The sequence below is a fragment of the Castor canadensis genome, chromosome 6, assembly GCF_047511655.1.
Source record: "Castor canadensis chromosome 6, mCasCan1.hap1v2, whole genome shotgun sequence".
NCBI lineage: Eukaryota > Metazoa > Chordata > Mammalia > Rodentia > Castoridae > Castor > Castor canadensis.
The window spans coordinates 17,838,828-17,859,113 of NC_133391.1; the positions used below are offsets into that span (position 1 = coordinate 17,838,828).

Here is a 20,286-nt window from a genome sequence, read left to right on the forward strand (position 1 = left end):
TCTTTCACAGTCTAGAGGAGAATTATGTTAACTCTATCACTGGGATATATAGATACCTATATAGATATCTATGTATATATCTACATATATATGTATTTTGCAATTTCTTCTTCTTACATACATATCTGAGACAACTGGTTTTGTGTGATATTTAAATTATTAACGTGTAGCTGACCATGCTAAATCTCACAGTAACTTTAAGGGATGGAACATTAAATTTAAGCACAAATAAGAAAAAAACCTATATAATTTATTTCTAAATATAGTGCCTTATCATGATACTCTGTTTTAACCAACACTGCACTGGTTAGTTAAGTTATTCAGAAAAATGTAAGAAGTCTATTGTTTGTATAGAAATGAAGAGGCAGCCATTCAAAGGAAATCAGACCATGTCAAATGTTGGAGATTCTGTAGTTTCATTATAAACTCAAAACACATGACTACAAGCTATTTAAGAATACCACTTTTTTAGTGACTTGTGGAAAACATTGGGGAGTATTCAGAAGTATAACACTATGTAGGCTTTATTCTGAAAAATTCTAAAGGAAATCAAGGTTTAGAGATGGACCCTTATTCAATGTAAGGATCTCCAGCAGTATACATCATGTAATGCAGACTGATTTTTAAGAAATATGTAATGCTAGAAACCTGAGAATAAAACAAATCCTATAGTATAGATACTTGGCCTATGAGACGGTGCAGACTATGCTGTATCTGGCTCTCTCACTGTCACATTGGTCTCTGAGAGGCATGCGTGCATTAGGTGGTATGAGGAGAAGGTAAGCAAACGTGTATTTATTTTTGAGAGTTTAATACACAACGTAGCCATCAGCATGCTCATTGGCGTGCTGTCCTTGATTTTTTATTCCTGTTATGTTGGGGGCTGAACTAAGTTCACAGCTATGTCAGTGGGGAGAAAGTAATTTCATCACATTGAGTAGGATGATACTGCACCTCAATAAGTCATTCTCCCACAATCATGGAAGAGTTAAAAATCAAGCATCACCCTTTCCGGTCTGCTTTCTTCATTTTCTTACTTTGGTAATTATTAAAGCAATAACTTTTGATAATCCTTTCCACAACGGAATATATCAAGCAATGCAATTTTATTTGTTAAAGATTTCATACTGCCCTTTTAAAGAGGACCAGCTTATTTGTTTGTAGATAGGCAAAACTTCCACCAGATGGCAGTAAACACTTATTTCCTAAGTATTTAAAACCCTTAGGGTTTAATTAAAAACTTGGTACTAAAGAACCTATATGTTAGAGTAGGCTAGAAATAATAAGACTGTAGTTTTAAATATCTCTATGTTTAGTTCTTTATCGAATGTAATATTCTGTATTAAAATATAAATTGTGTCTGGCACATAGACACACCATTTAAGGTTTTTCTCTATCTTCTCTTTACCAGACTCATATCAGAATAATAGATTGGCCCGGAAATGTAAGTCATTGGAAAGAGAAAGATACAGCTATATTATTTTTAAATGATGATTTTATGGCTTAAATATTATATATAATAAAAGCCATTTCATTACAAAGAAGAAATTTTTTCTACAACTTCCTGACCTCACTCGTCTGTGGGATCTAAGATAAAGCTTATCTCATAGAGTTTGAGAGTAGAATGGTGGTCCCCAGAGGTGGGGAGAGCAGGAAGAGCCATGGGGAAAGGTTGATGGATGGGTACCAAGTTATAGTGAGAAAGAGATGAGTTACGGGAGCTTTTGTACAGTAGGGTGACTATAGAATGACAGTAATATACTGTACATTTCAAAAAACTCGAAAGAATGATTTTGAAGGTTTTTACCAGAAAGAAATGATAACGTTTGAGGACCTAAATATGTTTAACCTGATTTAAATATTGCACTATATATATATATATATATATATATATATATATATAGTGTGTATGTTTTATATATATATAGTGTATATGTTTTATATATATAGTGTATATATTATATATATATATATACACACACACACATAATATGAAAACATCATGTTACCCATCAACATGTGCAATTTTAATGTTTTATGTATCTGCTAAATAAATGTAGTTTACAGCTGGGTGCTGGTGGCTCAGGCCTGTAATCCTAGCTACTCAGGAGGCAGAGATCAGGAGGATTGCGGTTTGAAGTCAGTCTGGGCAAATAGTTTTTGAGACCCTATCTTGAAAAAAACCCATCCAAAAAAGGGTAGTGGAGTAGCTCCAGGTGTAGGCTCTGAGTTCAAATTCCCAGTACAATAACAAACAAACAAACAAACAAAAGCAATGTATTTTAGAAAGGAAATGTGCACGTGTGGAGCATGTGTGGGCTTACAAGCTTCCAGTTGCCCTCTTGCTATTCTGTGGATGTCAGGTGTCTTTTCCTGATTTTGGCACAATTGTGATTTTCATTGCCTAAATGTTTATGGTGTTCCTTTCTCTCTCTCTCTCTACCACTTTAAGAGTATCTCTAACTTCTTTCTGTTCCTCTTCAGCCATTTGAATAAAGACTATCTTCAAATGTTGGTAGTGGGTCTTTAAATTCGTTCTCTGTTATCCACTTCTATGGCTGCAGTAGGCCACCAGTCTATCTTGGATATCCCATTTCCATATAATCTTAGTATTTCTATGGTTGAATTGTTTCCCCACAAAACAGTGGTTTTCTTAGTGCAGGGTTAAAAGCTTGAGTAATCATAAACATTTTTGTCTCTCAGCTTGTACATTCAGATCTACTGATTACATGTGTGTCTGTGTGTGTGCATGAAATTGATTATATATCCATCCATGTTTTTATCTTGGTCTCAGTTTAAGGTCCCCATTGGTTTGGACTGGTCTTCCTTCCCATTTTGGATCATACCACTCTACCATATGGAAGCAGGAGAGAAGCACCATGTGCTAGTAACTCAGGCTATAGCTTTGGACTGTTACCCTGCCACTTAAGGTGTCACGGTGCATAAAGTTCTTCACCTGCTGGGCCCAGGTGCCTCATGATAAGGTGGGGTTAAGAATTCTTTCATATAGTTTAATTGTGAAGTTGAATGAATGAACCATTACAGGCATATGAAATGTATCCTATAAATAATATTTATGGTCTCCTGGAAGTAAGGCCCATTTCCTCACATGTATGGCAGTCACTCCTCAGCACTGCCTGTCTTCTTCTCTGCCAGTTAAAATTCTACGCACCCTTCAAGGCTAATCTCAACATTATTCTCCATAAGTAATTCTTGAATAAATTTGTCTACCACAGATCCCTCCTTCTTCTGACCTATATTATTTATAAATTATTCATTTCTGCCTTACGTCTCTGGTTGCATTCTGTTTTGCATTATAGCTGGCTGTATATGTCCTTATTTTTTCTCCTAGATCATAAGGTCGGTGGTCAGGGACCATATTTTCTTTGTGTTTTCTAAAATACCACATGCTATAATGCTCCATTAATATTTATTGAATAAATGATTAAAGAGCATATTAACTGTCTCTCCAATGCCAGATTTCTAACTCACTTTTTAGCATAAGGAAATATTTCCTTCAGAGCCCTAAAAGATTCAGGAATCTCCACATGACCATATGCTTTTCTCCCTTCTTTAAATATTTTTCCTATTCATTCTTAATCTCATCACTTTAATAATTACTGCTGTTGCTTTATTTACAGAGGGAAGGACCAGTACACTTTGCAATGTGAATTTATTTGATCTTTCACAGTTAATGCTGGTGAACTTGTGTGACCAAAGACTTACTTGGGTGGCTTTTCCTCCTCCTCTCCCATCCATTCCTCACTATTATTATTATTATTTATACATTATTGAATTTACAGAAGTAATTGCTCTGTGTTAATTATTTAAAAAGTATGTTTCAGGTTGAGAGACATAGATGAGGCTAACTTAGCCGACTGACCCCATCTTTAGTATGGCCACCCCAAACCATGAATATTTTAAATATTTAAAATTGTTGACTCAGAGTTCAGTCACAGAGATTTTTTCACTTTACAGGTTCCATGGGGGCTGGGCGACCTTTCCTAAGCCATGGTATTTCCTTGTAGAGCAGTCTGCACTCTAGCTCCCCATTCATCCTGGTCTGGATGAACTGGGTGATCTGAGTGAATGAAGTGTGTAAAAACTGAACATTAGAGTCCAGCATTTTCTGTGGGCACCATTTGATCTACATTTCAAAGAACGTGAATTATTTCATGTTTGACTTATGTATGCTAATTCCGGTTTCTGTACATATTTTAGTTATAGCTATGTTATAATTTTCAGTATGGATGCACAGAAATGACAGCTTTGACAGCTGAGTTCCATCTGTAGTTAAACATGTGCATCTTCTCCATGTAGTTTAGTTAACATTTTAGTATGGACTTTTCTTAAGTTGAAAGAAAAGTTGAAATTATTCAAATTGCAAGGAGATATAAAAAAATAAACCTATAGTGAGACTTGATTAAAGTAGGTAAATGAATCCCTTCTAGACTATACTAGAATATTCCTTACTATCAAGTAAAATTATGTTTTCTTGATTGAAAATCAGTTGACAGCAGGCCAGCTAACTTTCACTCTTGGGCTCTAAACGCCACATCGATCCAGTTTGGGAGCTAATTTCATGACTCATAATCTGAGGGAATTTAGGGAGTCTGAGGTCGTGGGAGTCTGTGTAGGAAAACCAGGGTCAGATGCCGGCCTAGGACCAATAGACAATTCCTGCCTCCTTCCCACCTTTTCATCTGTTCTGCAAACTGAAAGGTGCTCTCCTGAGACTCTTAACAGGGTTCTGCTTTCTATATACTCCATTCCCTTACATGCCACCCACTTTCTGATTTGTGTCAGCATGGTTTGGTTTAGTTAGTTTTTGAAGTTCTTATATTTAATATAAATAGAATCGTGCAGGATATTCTTTTCTGAGCTTGGGTTCTTCCAGTTATTGTTTTTGGGATTCATCCCTGTTGTGTGCATCTATAACTCATCATGTTTTCTGCTGTGTAGTACTCAACTGTCTGGATATACCACATGTGGCTTATGCAGTTTTATCAAACCCTGATTTCTGAGTCTATGTTAGACTTTACCGCTATTCTGCCTTTCCTTCTCTTCATCATTTTGAATGAATGTGTCAGTCTGTTTTAGTTGAGTTTTTCCTGAAAGAGGGCAACCTCTGCATGCACATTTTCTTTAGCTGGGGAAATTTTTGCTTTCTGTTGTCTTTGATTATTGTTTGTGTTCTACTCATTCTGTCTTCCTTTTCAGTACACTGATTGCTCCGTTAGCTGACAGTGCCTTCTGTGGACCATTAGCTGACAGTGCCTTCTGTGGACCTCTGGGGCAAATTTCTTTCTTAATTTTTGTTTCTGAGTACCTGTGCTCTATGTTGAGGAAAAGCTGTTCAACTGCTTCTCCTCCATGACACTTATTTGCCAGCATCACTATGTTTTTACTACTGACCACGTGGATTTTGAGTTTGTATTTATGCTTGATTTTTATTGAAATCCTCAACTTCTTTTTATATTAAATTCTTCATTTCTTTCTTCTTCCCTCCCTCCCCCTTTCCTTCTCTTTCTTCTCTGCTCTCTCTCTGAACTCAGTGTTGGGCCTCTTCCATGCTCCACTGTCTTTAACTTGTATGTCATTGTACTTTTGTCTTTACATTTTCCTTTTAGCTGTTGTTATTTTGTTGCCTCTACATGCAGGCCATGGTTACTTGTGATTTCTTAAGTATGCCAGACCAGTTCCTAAATCCTGTCAGGAAATATTCAGGAGGAACCTGAGGTAAAACTTCCCTTGCTCTGACATACTTTTTCATCAGTAGTTCCCTTAGCTTCTCCTTCCTTCTTCCCTTACCATCCTTGGATGAGTGCTCTCTGTGTAGAGGCTTTGTTTCATTTTGTTAAATTCTCTGGTGTGGCAGTTCAATCACTGTTCTATGCCTTCAGCTGCAGGGCAGTCTCATGGGAACATGGGCAGCACGATCCCTGGTTCCAGCCAGTTTAGCTCTTCGCACTGAGCTCTGTCTGCGGCACTTGCTTCCCCCGCCAACTCCTTCTCTATTCCCACGTGGCCATGTGATGCCAGCCCGGTGTGCAGCTCCCATGAGCCCTTCTCTTTCCTCTCTCTCTGTCTCCCTGTCTCTCTCTTTGCAGTACTGGGGTTTGGACTCAGGCTACATGCTTGCTAGGCATGCGCTCTCCCTCTTGAGCCACACCTCCAGCATCTTCCCCTCTCATCACAAAGTGCCACCAGCTGTGGAAGTGTGGACTGCAGAACTGATTTTCTGCTCCGTTCTGACAACTGCGTCTTGGTGATAAAGAAGCCCTCTGTGCAGGTTTTGTTTGGAAAATTACCTGGGTCACTGAGTCAGAGAATGCGTAGTAGGGGCCACAAGTATCTTCTTAGTTCCGTTCACATGAGCTGGAGCTAGAGACAAGGCTGAGGACACCACCTCCTCCCCACAGCAGTCTGCTTTATAATCAGAGCAATTCATCAAAGATTTGAAATCCAGGCTGCTTTTTAGCCCTTGTTCTCAATGAGATAGACAGATTTTTCCTTTTGTTTTGTTTTGTTTTTCTTTTCTTTTTTCTCTAGTATCTTCGTTGGTATTTAGTGGTAAGCTAGTTGTGGCAATTAGAACTACTAGCGAAATGTCACTTAGAAAAGACTTGTGAGTTTACATTTTAAATGCGAACTTTAATTACCTCATATTGTACCAGTTGAATCACATTAAAGTTAAGTGCAACTGAACAACTTGTTCTTTCTAGAAAAGCACCTTATAAATCTATTGCCTTATCAACTAGTTATTTTAGTACATCTAAGTTGTCCTTTTGAGAGTGGGAATTAAAGTTAGGGACTCTTGACAAGCTGGCTAATGCCGGGATCAACACTCAGCATACCCTGAACTCGTATTTCTCACAAAATGACCCCAAACTCCACCATCCATGCCCAAAGGTGAGTGCTTTCTCTTTCTGATTCAATGGTCCTCTTTTGTCAACTGACATCTGTCATTCCTCTTTTGTTCCTTGTGTGTATAGCACTCTTGATTGTTAATCATCTTGAAACTTTATTTTGATCTATTTTTAAAACAACTGCTGGTTGTTTTCATGGCAGGCTAAATGGTGTACTCTCTTAAACCCTTCCCCAGAGAGGCTGAGACTGTCACCTCTCACTTACAAAGATGTCCCATGTCTGCTTTAAATAAGGCCACACTCTTACCATTCTAGCACTTGTCTCGTTTGACTGGGGTTTGGTGGCAGTGTTTTAAATGGCAACATCTCCTAATATTTCCTCAGCTTTTTACATATGAAACTTAGTCGTGGAGATCCTTGAGTTAAGGATCACTGATCTTGCTAATATGTTATTGATAGTAATTCAAAACTAGTTTTGCTTTTTTTTTTTAGCTTAATCCTGATTATCGAGATGCCCAAAATGAAGGAAAAAATGTGGTGAGTAAAATTTTTTCTTAACAAATCCCTTGTGTTTTATATGAACAAATTGAAAACTTAGTAACAGATTTGAAGAGTAGGGATTCTGAGAGAGATTCTTTGAGTTGGAGAAAAAAATAAAAAGACAGTGCAGGTTATAAGACATCCAGCAGCGGATGTTCAGGAAGACATCTGTCACCTCAAGGTTGTTCACATAGAATCTTGAAGGCTGATGGCATCTGAGACAGACCAGAGGGTTAGGTTTGGTTTACCAAGTGCACTGATAATTCCTTTTGGATTTAAAAAAAAAATTAGGTTCCATTTTTGGAGAGATAAAAGCTTTAAATTCAGGTGACTGAGTTTTCTGATATTCTATAATATAATACTGGAGAAGCAGCACACTCAAATTTGAATGCAATTTCTGTGAAAATATTTACAGTTCATTCAATGAGAAACTCAGAAGTTTAAGGCACACTCCCAAGTATTTAAGGTGATGGCTGTGTGTGTTAGCTTCCTCAGTCATTCCATACGGTGTACATATTGCAGCATCACTGTATGCCTCACCACTATATTGATTATAACTTGACAAAATATGAAACAAAACCAAGAATAGTTAAATAGTCATTAGGAACACAATCTGGAAGTTCCTCACTGGACTACAGCACAATGCAGCAATCCCACTACTGGGTATATATCCAAAAGGAATGCAACCAGTGTGTTGAACAGATACACTGACTATTTTTTTTTTGGTTTTTTTTTTCTTTTATTATTCATATGTGCATACAAGGCTTGGGTCATTTCTCCCCCCTGCCTCCACCCCCTCCCTTACCACCCACTCTGCCCCCTTCCTCTCCCCCCCACCCCCTCAATACCCAGCAGAGACTATTTTGCCCTTATTTCTAATTTTGTTGTAGAGAGAGTATAAGCTATAATAGGAAGGAACAAGGGTTTTTGCTGGTTGAGATAAGGATAGCTATATAGGGCATTGACTCACATTGATTTCCTGGGCATGTGTGTTACCTTCTAGGTTAATTCTTTTTTTTTTTTTTTTCATTTTTCTTTTATTATTCATATGTGCATACAAGGCTTGGTTCATTTCTCCCCCCTGCCCCCACCCCCTCCCTTACCACCCACTCCACCCCCTCCCGCTCCCCCCCCAATACCCAGCAGAAACTATTTTGCTCTTATCTCTAATTTTGTTGTAGAGAGAGTATAAGCAATAATAGGAAGGAACAAGGGTTTTTGCTGGTTGAGATAAGGATAGCTATACAGGGCATTGACTCACATTGATTTCCTGTGCGTGGGTGTTTAGGTTAATTCTTTTTGATCTAACCTTTTCTCTAGTTCCTGTTCCCCTTTTCCTATTGGCCTCAGTTGCTTTTAAGGTATCTGCTTTAGTTTCTCTGCATTAAGGGCAACAAATGCTAGCTAGTTTTTTAGGTGTCTTACCTATCCTCACCCCTCCCTTGTGTGCTCTCGCTTTTATCATGTGCTCAAAGTCCAATCCCCTTGTTGTGTTTGCCCTTGATCTAATGTCCACATATGAGGGAGAACATATGATTTTTGGTCTTTTGGGTCAGGCTAACCTCACTCAGAATGATGTTCTCCAGTTCCATCCATTTACCAGTGAATGATAACATTTCGTTCTTCTTCATGGCTGCATAAAATTCCATTGTGTATAGATACCAAATTTTCTTAATCCATTCGTCAGTGCTGGGGCATCTTGGCTGTTTCCATAACTTGGCTATTGTGAATAGTGCCGCAATAAACATGGGTGTGCAGGTGCCTCTGGAGTAACCTGTGTACACTGACTATTCTTAACAGCATTTGAGATCAACTTAAATTTCCATCAACAAATGAATGAATAAAGAAAACATGCTTTATGTATACAAGGGAATACTATTAAGCAATAAAAAAGATGAAATTATGCCATTTATGGAAACATGGATGGACCTGGAGGACATTATGTAAAGTGAAATAAGCCATGCACAGAGAGACATATACCACATGATCTCATTTATATGTAGAATCTAAAAGGTTGATCTTAGAGAAGTTGAGAATAGAATGGTGGTTCCCAGAGGCTTGAGGGAAAGGGGAAAGGCGAGTCCATGGATGTGAAGAAGTGGTGTGTGACATTGACATGGCTCAGTAAATAGTGAATATAGTTAGTGATTGTGCATTGTGTATTGCAACACAGCCAGAAGAATGTGCTGTGAATGTTCTTACCACAAGGAAATGATAAGTGTTTGCAGAAATGTATATGATAATTACCCTGACTTCACCACTACACAATGTATATCTGAAATATCACTTTGTACCCTGTGAATATGTACAATTATTGTGTCAATCTAAAGTAACAATAAAAACCCAATAACCACCCCCACCTAAAATTCTACCCCATGATACAAAGCGTTGAACGTTTAAATAGAGTAACAACTGGGTTTGCATTGGTCCACAGCCTTGTGTTTGGTTTTACATGAGGGAGGAAAATCAGTAAGAATTCCTGAACCTGATTTGTTCCTCTTTGATTTCTCTTTCCACTTGATTTTCAGGGTTGTGGTAGACATGAAGTGAAGGTGTCAGGTGTTTGGCCCAACGACAACTTACTTGTGTCAAGACATACCTGAGCACAGATACAGGCTCATAGTCATATTTATGTTTCAGTTTTATAAGCTGGGTGGACTCTTCTACCCTTGGACTTCAGTGGCTACCCCAGGATTATTGGATTCTGACTTTACTATGATTTAGGCAAATGCTACCAGTAACCAGGTTTCAAAGTTGAATATGAACTATGGTTTCCTTGCTTCTTAATACAAGCTTGTCAATGGCGTCCAACCAAAGACCACCAGGAGCACATGTAGCTGAACAATGGTTACTACTGATTGCGGGCAGATGCATACATACTGTGGGAAACCTTGAGGCACCTCAGTGAGAGTGTGTTAAGAACTTGTTAGAGAATTTGGGCTGGCATCAGGTGATTATGGGGAATCTAAGGAAGTAAGGCTTTGCTGTGGATAAGAATACTGTCAGGAAGAGAGGTGGTTATATGATTGGCATCTTAATAAATTCTGTCTACAGAGATGGCAGGCTAAAGATGCTGTGTTCATTCTTGTCAGCTGGGTGAGGAGGATTATGCAGCCATTTTTGTGAGCTGGACAATATGCTTGTTTTGTCTGTCTTCAGACACAGTTAGGGAGTGGTCTTGTTTTTGTCCTGATCCATTTCGGTCAGGATGACCCTTGTCAGGTGATGATGCCCTGGCCTAGCTGTGAGTTCACTGGTTGCATGTCAGGGCCACTTTTCTTTTCCTCAAGCTATATTTTCATTATATTCTGTGTGGCTTAGGACCAAAAGAGCCTTTCTTGTAGCAACACAACAGATGTGTCCTCAGACTGGGTAGCTTCCTGAAACTCTGTGTCCTTACCTGTGTAATGGATACAGACTTGTCTTCATGCCAGTGAGCTCAGATACATGGACACTCTGAAGGAGATGTGTAAAGGGCTTCACCCCGAGCCTCCCAGTGCGCCGCTGAGTTGCATCTGGTCTCTTCTCTTCAACCACTGCTGCTGGTCATTCTGGGCAGAGCACGGGAAGAATGCAGAGTACGAGGGTTTTCTGAGTGGCACCAGGAAGAGAAATAAGTAATAAATCCATGGTGAAGTTCACTGTACTAATCAAGCCCCTTTGGTTTGCTTTATGGCTTTTTTCTTTTTCTTTCCATTTCTCATTCTCATCTAGAGGTGAGGGGAGTACTCTCTGGTTAAGCAGCTCTGACTGGCAGTACTTTAACTTCACACAGACAGGTGGGGCTGCACTTGCTGAAGAGGGTTATTAGTGATGTCATCTGTCATCTCAGGTAGACATCCTTCTGGAGACATTTGATTTAATATTTCCCCTCTTCACAATCTCTAACTTGAGAGTAAACAAAGCTGTGAATGTGCCACGGTAACGTAACAATATGGCTTCTCATTTTATAGGCCATTTGCCTCAGAGCAATAATTATGTTTCTGTCTGAAGAAGAAAACAAAGGAGCTGTCAGAGTTTATCAGTATCCCGAGGACTGAGAAATCTGTTTCCCAAACCACAGTGCCATCCACCTGAGGTCTGAGTTCCAGGAACAGTGAATTCACTGCCTACACCAATTTTTTTCTGTCCTAATTTTCCCCTGTCTATTTAATGCGCAGTTAATATTTTTCCTGTAATTTAGATACCTTTATGAAAATGTCGCCTTCCATTTCTGAAGCTTCAGAGGTTAATGCACGGTGCACAGAGATGTGGTTGTGTGTGTCAGAGCTCTCATTAAGACCTAAATTGCTGTATTTATTTTACAAAGGAGTCTACTATTTCCAATCTTACAAATGTGCAACATCCTCCAGGACCTGGTAAACATTGGAACCGTGTCAAGCACAGCTGGGAATCGACAGTAATTATTTGTGTCTTTTCGAATGTCTGTGTGAAGGGGAGTTTTCTGGAATACTCCATGACACTGTCCATGTGTCACAACTTTGTGTGAGTTGTGATCTGATTTTTTGAGGATGAATCTTTGTTTATGCTGGGGTTTCGCACCTCTGCACACTGGCACATGGGCTGGGTGATTCTTTGTTGTGGTCCCATAAGCTGTGCTTTGCATAGTGGGGTGTTTAGAACACCTGTGGCCTCCTGTCACCAGTGCCAGCACTAATTGCCCTAAGGCTTCAGTGTGGCAGCTAAAGATGTGTCCACAAATTGCCAAGTGTCCCCTGAGAGGCAAATCCTGCCTCTTTGAAGAGCCACTGGTCTACGTATATTTATATACATAACCAGAAATGTCTTAGGAACCAGGAAAGTGCTGAAAATGTACTTGCAGATCCTGTTCTGCGGAATTTGGGGATGGGGGTGCCAGATTCTGAAAGAACCTCAGATTTCTTTGAGTAGTGGGTTCTGTGACAAGATCCCCCAATTTCCTTGGGTTTTGCTCTGTCTTCATCAGTGGAAAGGTACTAAAGAAAAGAAAGAAGAAAGGGTTCTGTTAAGTAGCACTTTGGGAGGAAGATTTGTTAAGGAAGCAGCTTTAAAAGGCAGCTGATGTTGTTACATAAGGGCTACCTGTAGGGGCGGGTGTGAGTGCAAACACAGCAGCCCTGCGCTGCCCAGCTCAGAGAGCACAGACACCGCCTCTTACAGAACGTCTGGCTCCCAAAAACAGAATTGTGATATGACATTCTGCTGAGAATTCTGTGATTCACAGAGGAGTCAACACAGGTGTCTTGGGGCCTCACTGCTGTGTACCTTTCTTAAGCAAATTACCAGAGTATGAGTGATTAAAAACAGAATGCTTAAGACAACAGCACTATTGTAAAAAACAGCTAAACATGTTAGAAAGCTTTTATTCACACACACACACACACACACACACACACACACACACACACACAGAGTTGTTATGCTATTTATAAATGGAACTTTTCTATTTGTTAAAGCTATTTTCTAGGGACTGTGGAAACTATTTAAGGGTAGAATTGTGCATTCCACTTGTTCTATGTAATTAAAATAAAACTGCAGGTCTTAAACACTGTGAGTAATTCAGAGTGGCCTTTCTAATTAACCCTAATTAGCAAGTTTTTTGTGTGTTGGGAAAAGATTGTCGCAGGGTGAGAGTGTCCAAAGAGACTACTCTGGTTGGGCCCCACAGGGAAATATTACCAAGGAGAGTAGGGAGGAGGGCCATCGGGGGGCCAAGTTCTGATCTCTTAAGTCTAGAAAATTTATTTCATCACCATTCTAAAAAAGGAGTGAATGGAGAACTGACCCCTGCTAAATGAACTCACAGATGACTGATATATAAACCATATGTCATGTTTCAATTGCTAAATAGATCTAAATAGCTGGGCCATTTAGTGCATTTTCCTTGAAGGAATGTCTACATCAAAAACTAAATTATAGTGAGAAGGTGGATGTGTAGGAAGCTCAGTCAGGAAATAAGATGACGTATTCCTTTTAGGGATATGGCGTTCTTCCAGGAAGACAGGCATATTTATTTATTACACTACACCAGACCATAGTGAGAAAAACGGTAAAGTCCTTGCTCATCGACTCCATTTATTTAGGTTACACACTGATCTTCTGTTAGCAAAGCCTTCCTTCAAACATGGCTCAGTGTAATGGATAAGATTTTATTTCCCTTAGGTAGGGTCATATGTTAATTGTGCCTTTCCAATATTCGACTTAAGCTACTTTTCCCTGCTATGGTTTGAATGTGTCCCTCAATTTCATGTGTTGGGAACTTGGTCCACAAGCAGCAGTGTTGACAGGTGGGACCTGTGGGCAGTGATAGGCTGGAGGACCCTGTCCTCATAAGGGATTCCTGGATCATTGCAGGAGTGGCTTGTGATGAAAGGAAGCTTTCTCTGGCCCACTTGCCTTGCCTCTCAGAGCAATGCCCTCCACCATGTTTTGATTCAGGGCTGGTACCAGTGCCAGGTTCTTGGACTTCTAGCCTCTAGAATCATGAGCAAAATAAACCCAGTCTCTAGTGCTCTGTTACAGCACAGAAAATGGACTAATACGTGTCAAAATCCCATTGCCTACATAAAATCCTGTGAGTTAGTTCTGTAACTGACTGATGTCATCCATAATTCGTGTTCGTGCATTCTGAAGGTAATCTCCTCTCACGTGTTTTAACAATACTCATCGTATTAGTGATTCTGTGTTTTGACAGCAACAGCATTGCAAAATCCAAAAAAGAGTTCTTTTGTAGTACTTCTTTGTAACTGTCATTATCCTTGTGTGTTTCTCCCCAAGTTTTCCTGTTATTGTCTCAATATAATTAAAAACAAATCTCCCTTTTCTTTCTTTTTTTTAGTTGCCACTTTTTCCTCCAGTTTTCTGCTCTTTCTCCGCCTTCTTCTTCATCCCAGATATTATGATCTTCAACATCAGATGTTTCAACACGCAGTTTTTCCATGTTGAAAAGGAATTTTAGTTACACATGGTCTTCCTTGGGGTCTTTTCAAAGAAGGTGGCATGGACCTTGTTCAGGCCTTCTTGCTTTTACAGTCAGGAGCGGTGTCGCTTCTGTGTCATCATTAGCTTTCAGAGCCTCCAGGAAGAGCTGCTGCTATGTCACCCATATTTTAGTATAAAGAACATTGGGACTTCCTTATTAAGCTTCATGGTATAGATTCACGAAGCAACACTTTTGACTATTTTCTTTCCTCCACCTGCCTTCCTTCCTGTCTTCCTTTATTCTCTTCTTCCATCCTTTCTTCCTTTTCCCTTTCCTTTCCTCTCTCCCTCAAAGCTCCTTTCTTCTTTCTTCCCCCTTTCTTTTTCTCTCTTTTTAAATGTCATACATATTTATGGTATATTACATGATGTTTTGGTGTACATGTACATAGTGAAATGCATATTATTGTCAAGCAAATCAACACATCCATTATCTCACACAGTTACCTTTTGTGGTAAATGACCTGCAGTTTACCATACATTTCCACCATACAATACAATATAATTAAGTGTAGTCTTCATACCATGCCTTTGCTTCAGGATTTACTCATCCCACAGAACTGAAATTTTGTAAACTTTATACCCCTTGACTTCCTATTCCCCCACCCCTCCCCTGGTAATCACCTTTTTTCTTTTTTTCTTGGCAGTACTGGGGTTTGAATTCAGGGCCTCATGCTTGTGAGGCAGGCACTCTACCACTTGAGCACCTCTGCTAGCTCTTTTTTTCTTGGGTATTTTGCCCAGGCTGACTTTGAACCCCCATTCTCCTGAGCTCTGCCTCCTGAGTAAGTAGGATTATAGGTGTGAGCCATGGTGCCGGGCTACCATTCTGTTCTTGGTTGTGTCTGTTTCTGTATATTGAGTTTTTTTCTTTTCTTTTCCTTTTTAGACTTCACATATAACTGAGATCATACAGTATTTTGGCTTAATGTCCCCTTGGTTTATTTCTGTTGTCACAAATGTAGTGTCTCCCTCTTTTTAAAGGCTGAATAGTATTTTGTTGTGTAGATGTTCTTGACTTTTGGCGGACCTACATCCTGGAAAACTCACTGTATATTGAAAATATCTTAGGTTAAAAAAATGCATTTAATACTCCTGATGTGCCCAGTCCCATGAATGAACCACACAGGTCACTGTAGGTATCTGTTGTTGACATTTCATGATCTTGTGGCCGACCCGGAGCTGGGGCTCCTGTAAGTGCCCAGCATCGTGAGAACATGCAAATTGCCAGCCAGGGAAAAGAATGAAATTCAAAATCCAGGTACAGTATCACACCACCGTAATGTTGAAAACTTGTAAGTGAAGCCACTGTAAGTTGGGGACCCTCTGTGTACTTATGTATGTACCACAGATTTCTTTACTGGCCATTCACCATGGACATATGGGCTGTGTCAATGTGATGTTGGGATTACCACCACAGTGAACACGAGGCACAGAACTCCTTTGGAGGCAGTGGTTTCATTTCCTTTGCCTGTGTGTCCATAGGAGGAACTACTGGGTCATGCAGGAGTTTGGTTTTTAATTTTTTGAGGAGCCTCCATACTATTTTCCACGGTGGCTGCACCAGTCTATACTACCAGCCACAGTGTGCAAGGATGCCCTTTCCTTCACTTATTACCCTGTCTTTTTACAGTAGCCGTTCTGGCACTTGTGAGGTGTATGTCACTGTGCTTGTAACTTGTGTTCCCCTGACATTTAATGATGATAAAGATTTTTTGTATATTTAGTGGCCATTTGTATGTTTTTATGAATTTACATGACTCAGCTCTGTTTCTTCTCTGTGTTTGGTTTAGGATTAGATGTGGAAGGTCAAACTGACTACTTTGTGAATAGGTATAAAGGCACAAGGGAAGGGACCATAACTCTGTGAGTGCTACTACCTTAATGATGTGCCCAATCAAGCTACCCCTCCCCAGGAGTATGTGACTTTCCACGATTGATAATAATTTCCAGGCCTGACCTCCTTTTTCTGAGTGATGTCCAAGGAAGGAATAACACTGGAGAATTTAGTAAGGAACCTGAAGAAAATAAATAACCTTGTACCTCCTCAACAGAGAGATGGAGACCTTCCAACATCAAGGAAGCGAAGGCAGGCTGGGGAGAAGATCATGTTCACTCTGGTCTCTGTCCCACATGGAAACGACATTGCCACCCTTTTTGAGCTGGATGCCACCACTCTTCAGAGAGCTGACTGCCTGGTACCAAGGTAAAAAACCAAAACAAACTGGAATTGTAGTAAAAAAATCTTTCTTTGGATAATTTTTCCAGTGGGTAAGGAATAAAAACAACGTGAACATAAATTTTACAGTATCAGAGAGCACAAGTGAGGAAAAAATGCACAAGACTTTGTGCCTCTTTTGTGTGTAGATTAACACAGTTTGTTTTATTTTTATAAATAATTAAATGTGCAGGAATTTTTCAGAAGCTCTTAAAAATTCATAAGGATCATTTATTCTCATTACTTGTGGCCTTTCGTTACTAAAATGGAAGGTAATCAACTTCAGTAATACTTTTTTTTATTTACACTTATTGTGTCAGATTCCCTATTTCCATATTCCTTTATTCACTCATTCATTTATCTAGTAATTCAGTCAACGAGTGTTTATTGCACATTGACTATATATGCCAGATATTGCCCTGGACACTGAGAAGACAACAATGAATGGGCTGGTTATATGGTGGGATCAGGCTGTAAGCAAACCAGTGAACATAAGACGCAGTCAGTAGTGAAATGTGTTGAAGAGTCACGGGAGGGCCCAGAATTCTGTCAGGTCGTATGTGTAGAAATGGCCGTTCTGAGTCGGGACATCTGAGAAAAGATTGGAACGATTCAAGGACCAAGTGCTATCTATTTGGGAGGAGCAGTCTGAGCAGGAACAGGAAACAGTGTTCCTAAGGACCAATAATGAGGCCAGTGTCATTGGACCTGAGTGTGGTGGAATTGGAACAATGTGGGTAGGATTTATTGTAAAAGAATCCTGCATGAATTTGACTGTTGAAGTGAAGATCGTTTGTTCTCTCTAGACACAGAGTCTTGCCCGTATTTTGGGGCCTTTGGGATGGTTTTAAATTGACCTCCATGGGATACTGTTGCATGTGGTCTTGGACAGATGGCAGTGGTTGGCTGTGGGTAAAATGCAGACACTGTGGTGTGGGCACCTTTTAGGGAGGGTGAAAAATTCCTGGTGGAGCTCCTAGCATGTTCCACACCATTCTCATTCATGAGGAGTGTTGCTGAACCTGGACCTCATGTGAGTCCACTCTTCTCTGTTCCTCAGTGTGGTCTCTGGCCTCCTCCCAGTATGGGGGGGCCTTAGACATTGCTATGACTTTACTCATTTTAGATTTAAGTCAGCCAAAATGGAGTCTTTCTTATATACTAACCAAGAGAGGTGCTTAAGAAAATAATAAAAGGATATCGCTGTAAAGTTCATAGACCTATGACAAAGCCCCTGAGCCTCGCTTTGTGTGGAGATGTTAATCCAATAAAATCAGAACCGTTGAATTTCTTCTCACTGTAGTACAGAGTTTTGTATTAGCATGCATTCACTCATCATGTATTATAGCTAACATTAATCACCATGTGATTATAGCTACTATCATAATAAAACTGTTGAGTGCTTTCTGTGTGCTAAATCCTGTGTCACGTTCTTTAAATAATCTTAATATTATTTAATCATATAGGTCAGAGACCAGAGGCTGAGTTGGAACAGCCTTGAGTTGGCTGTAATTCAGAACCACCTGGCAGCATTGACATCTCTCCTTGTCTTAGTCTTACTTAGCCACACTGAGACTAATGAAGCAGTCTTGGGCTGGGACACAGGCTTTACTTACTTTATCTATTTACAGGAATGAGAAAAACCATATTGTTGAGTGAACATCCCCCTGAGGCCATTGGCATTTTATTTGATTTCTCTTATTGGCCCTAACGTTTTACACCTTAGGTTGCATGACAAATTTATGTCTTACCTTTCTGCTGAGCTCCATGTATCTCAAAGACAGAAACTTTCAATAGGTATTATACACATATTTGTTAAAGAGATAATGGTAGTAAGAGAGTCAGTAGGAATGGTAATATTTGAGTTGGATAAAGTTCTGTGTCTTGTTTTCAGACACACTCTCATATGCTTAACAGTTGATTTTTGCTTAGTGAATACGAAACTATTACTCTCAAGGAAAACACAGGGTTAGATTCCTGTGAGCTCTGGTCACATGTTTATGAGTCAGTGCATGACCTTGTTTTGTGTGTATTTCTGTTTAAAGACACCTTATTCACTACATATTGTTGACTTGTTGCACTGAACTTGTGTGGTGTGGATGAAGCCTGCCTAGAACAAGTATTTTCTTCTTAAGTCATGTCATAGCTTTCTTGTGCTCAGGAACTCTTAGGCAGCCCTTCCGAAATAGGGTCATTTTAAACATCAAGATCACCAAGAAAAGCATTGAAATGTGGAGAACATGGTATTAAGTAGATCACAAAATGATCCTTGTTCCCAGTATGAGACATGAAACAGAAAGCCGAATGTCACCTTGTTTTACCTCAGCTTGGAAAGGTGCTTCTTGGGCCACTCAGATCTTTGCCACTCTGTGTGTGTCCCAGATGACCACAAAGCTCCATGGTTTGGGTGTTACAGATTTTACTCAGATTTTTGGGGGCACCTGTTATAACTCTTCACTGTTGGGACCCACCCCAGAGTGTCTAATTTACTGGGTTGGAATGAAGTCTTAGAATTTGCATTTCTAACAGTTCTGTAGGGCTTCTGATGCTGCTGGTCCAGGGACCATACTCGGAGAACCATAGGCCTACTTAATAGTGCTGTATGCTTTGAAGTGGTGCAAATTCAAAATTTTTTCTTAAATCAGATGGATCTTATGTCAGCTATTAGTCTAAGATATATTTATGTTCAGATCATTTATGAAACTTAAATATGTCAATATGTTAAGTATACTAAATTTTTATATTGTTTTGCTTTTAGGAACTCCTATGTTCGGTTAAGGCATTTATGCACCAACACGTGGGTAACCAGCACTAGCATTCCTATAGACACAGATGAAGAGAGGCCTGTTATGTTAAAGGTAAATATTGCTGAAATTGTTTAATTTTTTGCCAAATGCTGTGTTCATAGGATTAGGGGATGACTGACATATTCCTTATAACCCGTCTTCACCAGTATTGGAGATTATTACAATTAAATTCATAAGCGTGAGTGTCTTGCAGTTCCTTAGGAAGCTGAACTGTATGGGTTTGCTGCAGCCTGCCTGAGGGTCAGGAGAATGCAATAGGGATTCCATGAGAATGAGTGGAGCAGGTGGAGCAAGAAGGTCCCAGGAGCACATCTGCTCCTCTCTGTTGAAACTGAAGCAAAGGGCAAGTGTGAAAGGAGCATGTTTTCAGTGGCACTTTGGGGACAGAGCACGAAGTGGGCAGGAAAGGTCACTGTGTCCCTACAGTGTTTTGTAAGGGTGATGCCTGTGGGGATTGCTGTGTTTGGATCATCAGTTTTTGCTTTTGAATTTCTTAAGCAGTGCTGAGATGTGTTAGTCCTCAGAGAGTATTATTTCGCAGAACTGACCTTAATGGAAAAAACATTGCAGATTGGAACCTGCCAAACTAAAGAAGACAAGGAAGCATTTGCCATTGTGTCTGTCCCACTGTCTGAGGTCCGAGACTTAGACTTCGCCAACGATGCAAACAAAGTGCTAGCGACCACAGTTAAAAAGCTGGAAAATGGCTCGATAACTCAGAATGAAAGGAGGTTGGTAACTTTCAGAATAGCTTATAAGCATAAGGAATCAATTGTCAACTCTTGTGGTGAACTTCAAGTGTGTGACTGACCTTAGGGATACTCAGAACATTCTGGGTGTCAGCACATCTACTTCCCAATGAGGTGGGCCCGATTTCTCTTGATCATGATGG

General features: G+C 39.8%; 1 protein-coding gene across 8 annotated transcripts in view; it reads left to right on the forward strand.

Annotated features, from left to right (window-relative positions):
• Positions 1–20,286, forward strand: part of Itpr2 (inositol 1,4,5-trisphosphate receptor type 2) — an 842,075-nt gene that overhangs the window by 79,357 nt on the left and 742,432 nt on the right. For 6 of the 8 annotated variants that reach the window (XM_074075818.1, XM_074075817.1, XM_074075815.1 and 3 more), the window contains 4 exons: positions 7,362–7,406; positions 16,424–16,575; positions 19,346–19,445; positions 19,965–20,125. In XM_074075818.1, the coding sequence (XP_073931919.1) occupies positions 7,362–7,406; positions 16,424–16,575; positions 19,346–19,445; positions 19,965–20,125 (458 nt within the window). Of the gene's footprint in view, positions 1–7,361; positions 7,407–16,423; positions 16,576–19,345; positions 19,446–19,964; positions 20,126–20,286 lie in introns of those variants that run through there. The other 2 variants (XM_074075816.1, XM_074075822.1) reach the window with 2 other exon arrangements.